The 14,363-nt window shown below is 40.5% G+C and overlaps 1 protein-coding gene across 13 annotated transcripts in view; it reads right to left on the bottom strand.

The window, feature by feature from the left end:
• The window catches only part of LOC131502876 (P2R1A-PPP2R2A-interacting phosphatase regulator 1-like), a 110,064-nt gene extending 98,631 nt beyond the window's left edge, over positions 1–11,433 (bottom strand). For 11 of the 13 annotated variants that reach the window (XR_009257228.1, XM_058714013.1, XM_058714015.1 and 8 more), the window contains exons 1-4: positions 11,367–11,433; positions 10,881–11,062; positions 5,103–5,181; positions 2,930–3,016 (exon numbers count right to left, since the gene is read on the bottom strand). Coding sequence is in view for 12 of the 13 variants with exons in the window: in XM_058714013.1 (XP_058569996.1) it covers positions 2,930–3,016; positions 5,103–5,181; positions 10,881–10,987 (273 nt within the window). In the remaining variant the exon portion in view is untranslated. Of the gene's footprint in view, positions 1–2,929; positions 3,017–5,102; positions 5,182–10,880; positions 11,063–11,246 lie in introns of all 13 variants that reach the window. The other 2 variants (XM_058714006.1, XM_058714005.1) reach the window with 2 other exon arrangements.
• Between the last annotated feature and the right edge of the window lie 2,930 nt (positions 11,434–14,363).

Genomic DNA, 14,363 nt, shown 5'->3' with positions numbered 1-14,363 from the left:
AGAGTGGGGAGGAAAATATTGGCATTTAATTCAGAAAATAATTGTGAGACAGCAGATTTTTACAAGGTTTGGAAATATACATCTTTATCTGCATGTTAAAGGGCACCCATTGTTCTTCAATACCTTCTACCACTGCAATTTTTCCTAAAACACTTTCACCTTCACTGAAATACATGAAAAAATTTTTTAAAAATTTTTAAAAAATGTTTATTTATTTTTGAGACAATGCAAGAGACAGAGTGCAAGCAGCGGAGGGGCAGACAGAGGGAGACACAGCCCTGTCTGAAGTGGGCTCCAGGCTCTGAGCTGTCAGCACAGAGCCCGACGTGGGGCTTGAACTCATGAACTGTGAGATCCTGACCTGAGCCGAAGTCGGACGCTTAACCGACTGAGCCACTCAGGTGCCCCTGAGAAATTTTAATGGTGATAAAATACACATAAAACTTCCCATCTTAACCACTTTTAAATCTACAGTTCAATGGTGTTAAGTACATTCATATTGTTGTGCAACCAGTATCCAGAACTCTTTTCATCTTGCAAAAGCGAAACTCTATACCCATTAAATACTTTTCATTCCACCCTCCTCCTAGCCCCTGGCAGCCACCATTCTACTTTCTGTCTGTATGAACTTGGCTACTCTAGGTTCTTGCCACGCCAATTTTAAGGACAGTCCAGTATAGGGTAGGACCCTTAAACTTATGATTCATGTTATCACTCAATAATACATGTATTTTTTCAAGAATGATGTTTCTAATTTGTGATGTGATATATCAGCTAGAAATGAAAACACCTGGGGGCGCCTGGGTGGCTCAGTCGGTTGAGCGTCCGACTTCGGCTCAGGTCATGATCTCGCGGATCGTGAGTCCGAGCCCAGTGTCGGGCTCTGTGCTGACAGCTCGGAGCCTGGAGCCTGCTTCGGATTCTGTGTCCCCTTCTCTCTCCGCCCCACCCCTGCTTGTGCTCTGTCTCTCTCTTTCAAAAATGAATAAACATTACAAAAAATTTAAAAAAAGGAAATGAAAACACCTGTATTGTTGATGCTTTGTGAAAAGCAAATAGTATAGAAATGCTATAAGTTAATAGTCTTCCTATAATTCCATGCTCCAGAAATAACTACTGATAGATTGACACATATCCTTCTCGACATCTGTAAATACATGCAAGCTCATGCTATACATAGGATTCTGAACCCTACGTCTAATTACTAGGTACAAAGTTTAGTGAGGCTGCTGAGGGTAGCAGAGTGGAAAGACGGAAGGAACCTGGGTGTCTGATGACATCACTGAGCCACTGAATTAACCGACCCTGGAAGCTCCTTTCCTTAAGACTTCTTGTTATTGGAGATAATAAATTCCCTTAGAGTTTAAGCTGCTTCTAACTGGATTTTGTTACTTCTGCCAAAAGCATCCCAACTATCTGTCATTCTCCTAGACAATTCGGCCTATCTATCCCAAAAGCAAGTATAAACCTACATAAGTCTCACAATAATAATGAAGTGCAGACTTTGAACAAAATAAAACCTCATGCATCATGCTGTTACAGCAAGTGAAACCAATAAGCCTTGAAACTCCTGTCATCAGGTAAGTGTAAATGACGTCAGTTGTGCCAAACACAACCTGTTATATAAGATGGTTTGTTTTAAAACACACATTATATTAAACTGAACGTTATGCAAATTAAAAGCCTAGAATTCCAAAGGAAAATTATGCATTTAAAAAAATGCCAGGTACATGTCTGTTCTACATATGTACCATTACTAATAAAACTAAACAAATTAATAATATTTGTGGAGCACTTAGTATGTGTCAATGCTGTGCTGAGTGCTTTACACTGATTTTTTTTTTACGTGCTGTGAGCATTTTCCCCCTTTAAACTATGTTAAAATACACATAACATAAAATTTACCATCTTAACTGTGTGTAAATGTACCAGTTCAGTGGTGTCAAGTATATTCACATTGTTGTGCTATGTTCTGTAAGTTTCTCTTTTTCTTCCAGTTTTATGGATATATTTCACACTGATTAATGTACTCACTTCAACAAACCTATGAGGCAGATACAGTTACATTCCCATTTTACAGATGAGGAAATTAGCACATAGAAAGGGTAACGTGTACCCGAATAACCAAGCTAGTATATACGATGCCATTTGTAAGTCTTTTCTTCTCAGTCATTCTTCAACCCAATCCAATCTGGCTTCATTTCACCCCACCCCTCTCTCCACAGAATTTGCTTTCAAATACAAGAAATTCATTAATAATCTCCATTTTGGTAACTCAAAGGACATCCTTCAGTCTTTATAACTTAATACTTAAGTATTACTTAAGTACTTGCTCTCTGGCCACTCGATAGCATATAACTTAATACTTTTCCGTGTCTTTTCATGGTACTACTGGTGATCTTTAAAGCTGTTTCCTGTAGCCTCTTTTCTTCTTTTATACTTTCTGCATAGGTCATAGCATGCATTCCCAGAGCTTTAATTAACGATCCAGTGATGGTGCCTAAACATGTGTCTTTAGCTCAGATCTCTATCCTGGGCTTCAAACTGTTCCTTCAAACTGAGCTTCAAACTCAGTGGTACTGAGATCAGTACAACTAACATCTTCACTTAGAGATCCCAGAGAACTTCAAATTTAACATGTCCAACACTAAACTCGTCTTCCCTCCAAATCCATTCTTCTGCCAATGTTCCCTTCTTCTGTGGCCCCACCGACCCATCAACTGCCCAAGCCAGAGGCCTAGCAGTCATCCTTGCCTCCACCGTTGCCCACCCTCCACCAAATTTATCAACAATTGAGTCTACCTTTCAAATATCTCCCGAATCTCCTGCTCTCCTCCATGCTCACGGCCATCGCAGTAGCCAGGGTCACCGCAGCTGCCTCCTATCTGATCATCCTGTATTTCCTTTTGCCCACTTCCAATCTACTTACCGCTTTGCAGCCAGGGTAGTCTTTCAAAGATGCAAATCTGGTCATGTCAGTCCCAGACTTAGAATTCTTCAGTGGCTTCACATTGACCTTAGAAGGACAAAGTGAAAAATCTTTAGCACGACTTGGAAGGCCCTACGAGATTGTGCACTAATCTATGTGTCCAATCAATGTCATCTCTCCCCACTTCATCCTTACTTCCACTTTAGCTAGAATGCACTTCTTTCAAATTCTCTACACACCATACTCCTTTTCATTTCCAGGCTTTTACACGTGTCATTTTTTACCTGGAGTACTGTCTGCTCCTATAGTCCATATCCCAAGCTAGCTAACTCCTACACATCAGTAAGATCTCAACTAAGAGAGGTCATTTCCTCCCTCAACCCCTCAAACTAGGTTAGATCTCTCTGGCAACTAGATCAGGGCTTAATACATAGGAGGTTCCTAAAAATATTTGTTGGCTTGGCTAAGTAGAAAAGAAGAGTGAATAGGTAGGGAGGGCTTTGATGGAGAAGCAAGCAGTCAATAAATATTGTTAAATGAATGAGTAAATAAATGAATGAGTAAAAGCAGGAAGATTTGTTTAACGAACAATTCTATTTTTTTCCTGGTATATTAGTGCATTGGGGGAAATAATATTGGATACCATTCTACAAAGAGGAAAATACCCAGTTGCAAGATCAGGAGGCATTATTTTAAAACGGGTTCCAAGCTATAACATTTCACTAAAAAATCACGTAAGAGAAATCTATGAACAACTATACGTCAACAAATTAGGTAATCTAGAAGAAATGGACAAATACCTAAAAATCACATAAATTACCAAACAAACTCAAGAAAAAATAGGAAACCTCAATAGATCTGTAAACAAGTACAGAGATAGAATCTGTTTCAAAACCCTCCCAACAAAGAAAAGTCAGATATAGCTTCACTGGTGAATTTTACCAAACATTTAAAGAAGAATCAACACCAATCCTACTCAAACTCTTCCAAAAATAGAAGAGGAGGAACATTTCCTGACACATTCTATGAGATCAGCATTACCCTGATACCAAAGCCAGCAAAGACACTACAAGAAAAGAAAACTACAGACCAACATTGCGTATGAAGAATACAAATGGAAAAATTCTCAACAATAGCAAACCAAATCCAATAGTACATTAAAAGGATCATACAGCAAGACCAAGTGGGATTTATCCTAGGAATGCAAATGTGGTTCCATAAAAGAAAATCAATGTAATGCATCATGTTAAAAGAACAGAGGGGGGAAAAACCACATGATTATTTCAATAGATGCAGGAAAAGCGTTTGAAACAATCCAATGCTTTGATGATAAAAATACTCAAGTACGTAGGAATAGAAAGGAACCTCCCTAACATGATAGAGGGCATTTACCAAAACCTATAGGTAATATCATACTCAGTGATGAAAGACTGAAAGCCTTCAACCTGGAAAACAAGATAAGAGTGTGTGCTTTTTGAAACCAGAGAGGCAGTAGTTGAACAACACTGTAAATGCACTAAATGCCCCTGAATTGAATACTTTTCAATTAGTTAACTGTATATTATACGAATTTCACATCGATAAAGAGATTCATTTAGTAAATCATTTGTTCATTTTGGTTTACTGATCTACAAGCTATCACCTACATTTATAGGATAATTAGTTAAGTGAGAGTAATAATTTAGAGATTACATTTTAACACCATGAAAAACAAACTTTATTTTCAATTCAAGATAAATGTGAGATAAAAGTCAAACTAAAAGCCTAAAAACTATTCTTAAGAGAGCCTGCAAATTTTCCTCTCAAAATTAGAACATTCTTTTAAAAATTGGAAGCCAGATGGTCTTATACATAAGAACAAATCTCAATGTTAAATCCACATGGGATTTAAAAGTTAACTCTGCTGCAGCTGCAGCAAAGCAATCATAACTGTAGTCACCGTGTTTATTTTTCCTTCAGTGATGTTTAGAGCTGTGTTTCTCAAATTGGGAACTTGTTAGAAATACAAATTCTCAGGTCCCGCCCCAGATCTCCAGAATCAGAAACTCTGGGGTTGAGGGCCAGTAGTCTATTTTAATAAGCCTTCCAGATGCACACTCAAGTTTGAGAAGCACTAGTTAAAACCAACTGCACAAGTCTTGGCCAAGTGAGGCTGCTACAAGCATTTTCTTACCAGACATTGTTGGGTCATAAGCGTTGTGCTATTTCTTCTAGTTGTTAACGTGTCAGCTTGGAATACCTGTGAATTATCACTATGAAAAAAAGGAAAACATTTAAAATCCATTACAAAACTTTTTTTAAAGAATTAAGATTCCAAATACTTAAGAAACAATGCCATTAACGTAAATGGCTTCTTTGGGGAGCCAGTTGTGCAGATGGATAAATTGCAATATGTGTGCACGTGCACACACACAGCCTTAGTTGGCTGAGCCTAAACAAGTGTCCCTGTAAGGGAAGAAATTTTCAAGCATGCCACTTTACCTCTAGTCATGCTACCAAGAATAAGTATAATTTATTGTGGCCTTGGAAATGCATCATTTTCTGTGTAAACCTGTAACTGACTTAAATTTATGACTGAAGCTACCATGTGCGATACCAACTCCCTCTCGACTGTGAAACTTTCACACGAACAAGAGGGATAACCGGTAGAGGTCGACAGAACTGAGATTTTCACAGATATCTTTTGTTTGATGAAAATGTTTTTAACGTAGTTGCACACACTCAAAACATTAAGAGGGTTCACGCAAATAATCCAGATTCCGGATTTCTAGCTTCTCTCGAAAACTCTGCAAGACGTGGCCACACCGGGCCACGTTCCCACATGGCAACCACAGGCTGAAGCCAAGCAACCGCTGCCTGCTGAAGATGGGGCTCGTCTTTCTCTGCGTCGATGGCGCCTCGGCCTTATTTGGGCTTGGGACCCTGAAAACATCTTCTCCTTTTTATGTCTTTTTTTTTTAACTTTTAAAAATGTTTTTATTTATTTTTGAGACAGAGAGGGACAGAGCATGAGCAAGGGAGGGGCAGAGAGAGAGAGACACAGAATCCGAAGCAGGCTCCAGGCTCTGAGCTGTCAGCACAGAGCCCGACGCGGGGCCCGAACTCCCGGACTGTGAGATCATGACCTGAGCCGAAGTCGGACGCTCAACTGACGGAGCCACCCAGGTGCCCCTTTATGTCTTTTTTTAAAACTTTTTATTTTGAAGCAGTTGAAGACTCACAATAAGTTGCTAGACTACAGAGGGTTCCCGTGTACCTTTCACCCAGGTTTCCCCAAGGAGGATAAAAGTCATTGGTAACATTTCCTTCATTTTTGCCATATCCACTCAGGTGCCAAGTCTTTCAGGTTTTGCCTCTGTAGCTGCTCATAGGGCCATCTTATTCTTTTTAGGCTCCCTGCCAAAAACCAATTCAAAGCCTTTTTACTTTCCTGCGGACTTTGCAATAGTCTCATTTGTCACTTCATCTCAATTTTGCCCCTGACACAATCTACCTAACAGACTACCAGGTCACCTTCCTGAAGGACAGCTTGCTCTCCTGCTCACAATATTCAGTAATTCTCTTCATTACCGTGGGCTGAATTTAATTACATTCATTACTATAACATTCAAAGCCCTCCACACTTTAGCTCTAGACTTTTGGATGTGATGAACTAGTAAGATTTCAAAACAAAATCTTGGCACAAACGTACAGTTGCTACCAACTTTCTGTTGTGAAGTAAAGTCATCAAAAAAAAAAAAAAAAAATCCCAGGGGCGCCTGGGTGGCTCAGCAGGTTAAGCGTCTGACTTCGGTTCAGGTCATGATCTCCCAGCTCGTGAGTTCAAGCCCCGAGTTGCGCTCAGTGCTGACAGCTTGGAGCCTGGAGCCTGCTTCGGATTCCGTGTCTCCCTCTCTCTCTGCCCCTCCCCGCTTCATGCTCTGTCTCTCAAAAATGAATAAACATTAAAAAAAATTTTTTTTAATCCCACCATTTACCAACACCATCACTTCACTTACAAGAGGACATTTTTTTTTGAGCCTGCGTGAGAGTGGGGGAGAGGTGCAAAGGGCAGAGGGATGGAGGAGAGAAGGAGAGAGGGAGAAAGGAAGACTGAGAGAGAAAGAGAGAGAGAGAGAGAGAGAGAGAGAGAGAGAGAGAGAGAATGAATCTTAAGCAGGCTCGAGGCTCAGCATATTCTTGGAATGCTGTCCCAGCTCTCCAGCTCCCCTCTTCCCATCTGTATCCTATCGATCCATCAGAATCCATCTCATATGCCTCGTCTCCAAGAACATTTTCCTTATCCCTCAATCCTACTGTCATTTCTCACTCCCTTCTTTGCATCTCCCTAGCACTTTCTTTCCCTCCCTAAGCACAGATCTTAGTCTATCATATATTTAAATCCTTTGATTATTTATTTTCCCTATTAAATTAAAAGCTTACTGAGTCGTAATACATCTTTGCAGCATAGTAATTTGTATATAACAGGTAGTAACTCAATATTTTATGAGGGGATATGTGGTATGGGTCTAATGTTTACTTCCTTTTCCAATCATTTTTCTCTATGAGAACAGGAAAATATTCTAGCAGTCACAAGAAAGCTGGAGGGACACTAATGGGTTACATATTTGCACTCTTGTATGTGAGGGTAATTCTTAAGGCTGGCAATTATATTCTCCCCTAAATTTTTGTCACTCAATTTTAATAAGACTATAACTGAAAGAAATCATTGAGGAAGCATAGATTTCAATAGGTAGGAGTCACTCAACATGAATTCATAAAATCCTAGGTGATACCTACAACTGAGTTAAGTGCTACAACTTAAAGTAAAGACACTATAACTGGATACAGGTTCAATGCACCACATCAGATGAGCAATAAGCAGCTCTGTCTAAATATCTAAGCTACAGGATGTTTATGCTAGTTATATCCCCAAAGCAATCATTCACTACAGCCACTATTGTCTTTCCAGGTTTGTACGAATTTAATAAGCCAGATAGTTGGCAAATTTCTTCTGCAAAGGGCCAGACAGTAAATATTTTGGGCTTTGTGGGACATACAATCTCTGTGGCAGCTACTCTGTCATTGTAGTAGGAAAGTGGCCATGGGCAACAAGTAGGCAAATGGGCATGGCTATGTTCCAATAAAACTTTATTTACAAAACCAAATGGCAGGCTGGATTTGGCCCACAGGTAGTAGTTTGACTTTCAAACAGTTTAAATGCAGGGCCAGACTAGAGGTATTTACAGGGGGAAGGCACTGGCAGAAATCCCAGAACTTACTAATACTCAAAGGGCCAGAGAAGTAAAAGGAAAAAAAAACTACCTTTAAATAAGGTTATTGACACCAGTAGTGAAGTCAGACAAGTAGATGGCTAAAGGGTATAAAGAACCAAGAGGTTCAAAAGTTTTGACAACAGTATTTTTGATTTTTAAAAAATTTTTTTAATGTTTTTATTCATTTTTGAGACAGAGAGAGCAAGCAGGGGAGGGGCAGAGAGAGAAGGAGACACAGACTGGGAAGCAGGCTCCAGGCTCTGAGCTGTCAGCACAGAGCCTGACACTGGGTTCGAACTCATGGACGGTTAGATCATGACCTGAGCCAAAGTCGGACATCCAACCGACTGAGCCACCCAGGCTCAGTATTTTTACTGAGCCACCCAGGCGCCCCTGACATCAGTATTTTTATTAATACGAGATGTACACAAAACAGTGCAGGAACTTTTTTGAAAAAAAACCAGTAATTCTTATATTAAAGAGTTAATATTTAAGGAACAAATTCTGCGAATACTGGTGCAAGAGATTGTGTTCATACACAGGAAGCATCAAGCAAAATTGGAAAATTACTTGAAAGAAGTGCAACAATATTTAATGAGCAGTGAAAGAGGCAAGACAACAAGTATTAGAGGCTCAATTTAGTGAGAAAGCGAGGGAAGTGAGCAGTGTACATATACAACCAAACAGAATGGAGGTGAACTTGAATTCTAGTGTAATTCTACTCCAAATTGTTTTCCCTGCCGTGTCACTTTCCTGACCATGCTCTAAACTGGCCGTAACAGCACAAAATCTGCCCTCAGGAGATCATTTGGCCAAGTTCCCTGACATCAGGCATGTCACATATCATCTTCGGGTTACTTCTTTATGACACATGAGAGTCCCTGGACTTGGTCCACCTTGTGGTTTCTTTATCTTTAACTCCTCGTAGATAAATAGGTAAACTGATTCTCACCTTTCTGTACCAATTTTGCTTCATGCATCAGGAGCTTAAGCTACAGAATTTGACACTGTAAGCATGCTCTAATATGATAAAAATAAAAACTTTAAATCCTTCGCAGAACAAAACAAAGCATGAAAGGATAACTGCGATCACTCTCCTTGTTTCTAGGACTGCTTGCAACTTGTTTTTCATTTCATAAAGGCTTCCAATAAAACCAACATTCTCCTCAAGTGCTTTCTTCTAGCAGAGTGGGTCCATAGCAATTCATTTTTTCATACAATAGGATTAGGGTCTATCCTGAATTTATAGAATGTTCTCGTTTTCAGCTCAACATGCACAGCTGCCTCCCCTTTATTTTTCTATCTGCCTATTAAAAAAGATAATGCATTATTTTTTTGATTAATCTTAGTTTGCATTTCCTTTTGGAACAGTATATTCTCCTTTGCCTCAAATGACCAGAAAGCTGTATTTGGTTAGTTAATGAGCTTAGAAGTTGATTAGTAGTGGACAAAACACTAGCTTAGGAGTCAGGAGACACAGGTTCCTAGTACTGGCCCTACTACGTCATTTTAGAGACTTATGGGCCTCGGTTTCCTCATACATTAAATAAGGAGGGTATATCTGGTCTCTGAGTTCACTTCTAACTGTTGTGATTTATACCTATCAATTAGTATGATGCTAGCAAAAACGAGGAACAAAGTTACTAACACAGGAAGTGAATGAATTTTTCAAACATTTTTACAATACTGATAAAACTTTATGATACTATGATGTGAGATCCAAGATCTCACTTTCAAACCCTATTTTAAGAAATTATAAGCTTGTGCCATGCCAGATATTGGATATGTGCAGGAAAAACAGTTAACCATCAGGACAGTGTTTCTAAATCTTATGTTTTCCATTATCAGTCCTCAAAGGTGTCTTCCCTCCCCCTTTTTTTAGAGAGGGTAGGGGCAGAGGGAAAGGGAGAGAGAGAATCTTAAGCAGGCTCCATGAGATCATGACCTGAGACGAAATCAAGATTCAGATGCTTAACCGACTGAGCCACTCGGGCGCCCCTCTAAGGAGCCCCCTTTTTTTTTTTTTTTTTACATTTTCCCTCCAATTACTCCCTCTTGAAAATTCACACAAAATTTTTGTATGTATAGCTGTGGTTTGTACATAAAAAGGCAAGATGTTTTTCACCACCCTCCCCCCAAGAACGAAGTTGGGGGCAGTACCGGCCATTGAGGATGCAACATTTAGGAGATCAAGTTTCTCTGGTACCTAAACTTTTTGTTCAAATAAAAACTAGGTGTAAAAAAAGGTCCAAGCTTAGTTGCTTGGCAACCTTTTATGATGGCTGGAGGTGAAGGTCAGAGGTGACAAAGCAGCTGAGAGAATGACAAAAAATTAGTCATTACAGAAGATCTGGAGGCAAAGGGTGGGGAACACTCAGTTTCTTCAAAGGAGTGGGTAAGAGATGGGGTGAAGTTAGAAAAAGTCCTGCTCCACACCAATAGGTTGCTGCTTTTGGGTCCCTGTGGACTGTCAGAAGAGCACGTTCAGGTTCACGTGTGTCAACCTCAGGGTAGGTGTGCGCTCTCCCTTCGGCCAGCCCAACCCACTCCTCCCCAAGGCTGAGTGTGAGATCTCCAGACAACAGGAACACGGGAGATAGCTGCAGAAGCTCGATGAAGAAAGGGATGGGAATGCTATCGTAAGTCACTGTCCCCAACTCCTGCCACCCACCCCCTGCTATCTCAAGCCTGCTCACCCAAGCCCACTGATCAAAGGGGCGCTGTTGGATCGTTTCAGCGAGTCGTCTGTTGTGGCTGAACTCGGCAGCAGCTCCGAGTCTAGGTCCATTTTCTCTTGTGCCATGTCCACGTCGAGGAAGAAGCTACTGCTTGGTCCGAACTTCGCAAGGTTTTCTGGCTTCACATAAGGACAAGTCAACTGGTTGAGGAGAGCAGGGAGGGAGGAAAAGGGGAAAAAGAGAGGAAGCACCACCTTTAGACGAGTGCTCACCTTTGCAGCCCTACCATCCCTAATACCAGTGGGCACAAAGCGTGGCAAGACTGGCTCGGACCCTCGGACCCCCCACAAGCTCCGGGTCCCTAACGCTGAGAAGATACTCCACCTCCAAGTCTATAATGAAAGTGGGGAATTTATCTTAGTCACCTCCACAATTTTTCGCCCTTATTTCCCTCGGCCAAGGAAACCCCAGGGGACCCTTTCCGGCCCAAGCAAAAACTACAACCTGTCGCCTCCGAGAATCAGTTGGGTGCCGCCCCTCCGCACATGCGCCGGACGCGCGGCCCGCCGACGCACACTTATTACGCAAGCAATGAAGGTTAATGAGGGCGCTTTCGCCAGCCTTGCGGGGGCGGGGGGGGCGCACGCGCAGTCAGAGCCGCCTTTTTTACCCTTAGCCGGGTTCTCTCTTCTCTCTTCCTAGGGGCGATTCACCGTGGTTGTTCCTCCGCTCCCATGTGAACCGCGGGATGGTTTCGCTGACCGTTATTTAGGAAAGAAAGGGTGGGGAGGAGTAAGGGGTACGGGAGCGCCGTCTTTTCTGCTGTGTCTAATATAATATTGTTTTCTCAGATTTGATTAGCCAATTATCCCCTTATAATTGAGACCTACAAGCTTGTTACCTCTGTCCTGTTATAGCCAACACTACACATTTGTAGTTTTAAAATAATGCAATACGTCTGGGGGGGGGGGGGAGGGAACAACCCAAGACCTGCCACCTGCTCCCAAAGTGTCCTGGTAGGCAAAACATAAGAGAACATAAGGGAAGGGAAGCAAAAATAATATAAAAACAGGGAGGGGGCCAAAGTGTCCTGGTAGGGCGCTAATCCAATTGAATCAACTGTGCAGACAAATCACTGTTTTCCATGTGGTTTCATTGTTTTTGTTTTTTACCGTAATCATAAGTGTATATTTTTACACTAAATACCATTTATCTTCTCAAAGCTATACATCTAAGAAAATGATTTGAGTTAAAGTAGAGAAGCTTGTTTGCTCAGAACAAATGTCTCAGAATTTAATATTCATCCAAATCAGTGTTTCCATTTAATAACGCTGTCATGGCTCAAACATTTTAAGAAGCGCTCTTTTAGAATTTTTCAGCACCAGTTTAATGAGCCACGGAATACTGAAATCGTAACTCCATGCTAATAATTTTGTAAAACCATACCTTTTAAGAACCGTATAGAGAACTGGCAGAGAAGGCAAGTGAAACTACTGAAATGATAGTTATTAATTAAAATAGTCACTACATGGTATAGCACTTCAGAGTTTAAAAAATGTCTTCATATACTTGTCTCAATTGGTTCAATCATGAACCCTGCTCAGCTAATTACTGGTGAATGTAATGGGATTATCTTGAAACAGTTCATGACAAGTTAATGACATGAACGATCATAATCATTCTTCATTCATTCTGAGAACAGAATAAGAAAAACTTAATTATATTACCAGACATGAGGATGATTTGGAGTCTCCTGACGTAAGACAGGTTAACAATAGCTACCATTTTTTTACGCACTTAATTATATGCCAGGTACTGTCCTAAGCACTTATTAAAAATCTTTTTATCCATTCTGAGAGAGAGAGTGCAAGCATGTGCATGTGGGGGAGGAGCAGAGACAGAGGGAGAGAGAATCCCAAGCAGGCTCTGTGCTGACAAACGCAGGGCTCAATCCCATGAACTGTGAGATCATGATCTGGGCAAAATCAAGAGTTGGAGCCTTAACTGACTGAGCCACCCAGGCACCCCATAAGCACTTTAAATATGTGATTGCATTTAATGCTTACAGTAATTCTGTGAGGTAGGCACTATCACAATGCCCATTTTTCAAAGGAGGAAACTGAAGCCCAGAGGAGTTACTCAAGTGACAACTGCTAAGTGGCAAAGCCAAGAGTCCTCTGCCGTTCTATTTAAGTGAAAAGACAGATGAGGTGCGTCTGGATATTTCTCTGGATACTATTTCTGTACTCATAAACACTTGATAAATCTTTTTAAATTATTTTATGAATAAATGCAAGTTTAAATAACCTGCCATTCACAGCCATCTTGTAAAGAAGGCAGGTAACTTCTATTTTACAGTCGATAAAATTCCAGAGAGATTAATGGCACATAATTAGGTAGCAGTAGAATCTGAGCTGGTACCAAGGTCTCCTGAAAGCCACTGTTAAAGTTCCCAGGGTACCTGGAAAATTTACGAAAGATGGTAGTTAAAGCTGAGTAAGTCAGGGTGGATGTCAAAGGCCGTGGTTAAATACAGAATGGGGTCAAAGCCAAATTGAATAGCAGAAAAATAGAGAGGGAGTACATGAGAAAAGAACTGGATCTTACTCCCACTCTGCTGCTCATTTTACTTTTCAAAGAGTTTGTTGATATTCGTGGCAAGTAATAAAGTTTAATAGATATATTTTGAATGAACAGACAGTATCATCATGCCTAAGGATTACAGATATCTAATTTTTAAAAATCGAAGTACAATAACACTAAGACAATAGATTATAACATGACAAGGAAAGAGCAACCAAGAGACTTGCAAGAAAAGGGGTAGTAATATGAAACAAATACGTACCCAAGATGGCAGGAAGTTTTCAGCTATTACCAAAGAGGAGGAACTCTCTAACTAAAGTGTAGCTAAATGCCAGGAACCCATAGTACATGCATAAGTTAGAATGTCAAAAGGAATGAGTAGTACAAAAACAATTCTGTATACTATAGTGGCAAACACAATATTTGAAGAAATTATTTTTACTTATTCCCATTTTTATACATGATTATACCAACCTAGCTGTGTTTCATGATCAGCTCCTGCTGTTCCATAGCAATATGCCATGATCTCAGATTGCCATTTTGCTTAGATCTATACCTTGCCACTTATGCTACTCCTGTCTTTGAGTGTCCCAGTCTGCTGCCATCTGTACCAGGCCTCTTCATTATAAAAGGTGACCCACAAATATGTGATAATCAGTTGTCTAGTTTACCAGTTGTTATGGCAACTTTTAAGCAACTGCTTAACCCTTAGTTATCATAAGGGTAAGTCAGAGAAAAGTTGAGTCCAAGGCCACAGGTTACAAACACCCCAAATCTCCCAAAAGATTTCCATGAAGTGAAAGAAACTAGGTAGGCAGGAATATGTGAATTGAACCTTGAAATGATGGCCAAGGTAGCATCCATATCCTCACATGTCCTTAAGTTTCTCCTAATCGTTAAGCTTCTGAACGTTAGCAA

The sequence above is a fragment of the Neofelis nebulosa genome, chromosome X (assembly GCF_028018385.1).
Source record: "Neofelis nebulosa isolate mNeoNeb1 chromosome X, mNeoNeb1.pri, whole genome shotgun sequence".
NCBI classification, from domain to species: Eukaryota; Metazoa; Chordata; class Mammalia; order Carnivora; family Felidae; genus Neofelis; species Neofelis nebulosa.
The sequence above is the reverse complement of the archived record's forward strand: the minus strand, read 5'-3'. Positions and strand labels throughout refer to the sequence as shown.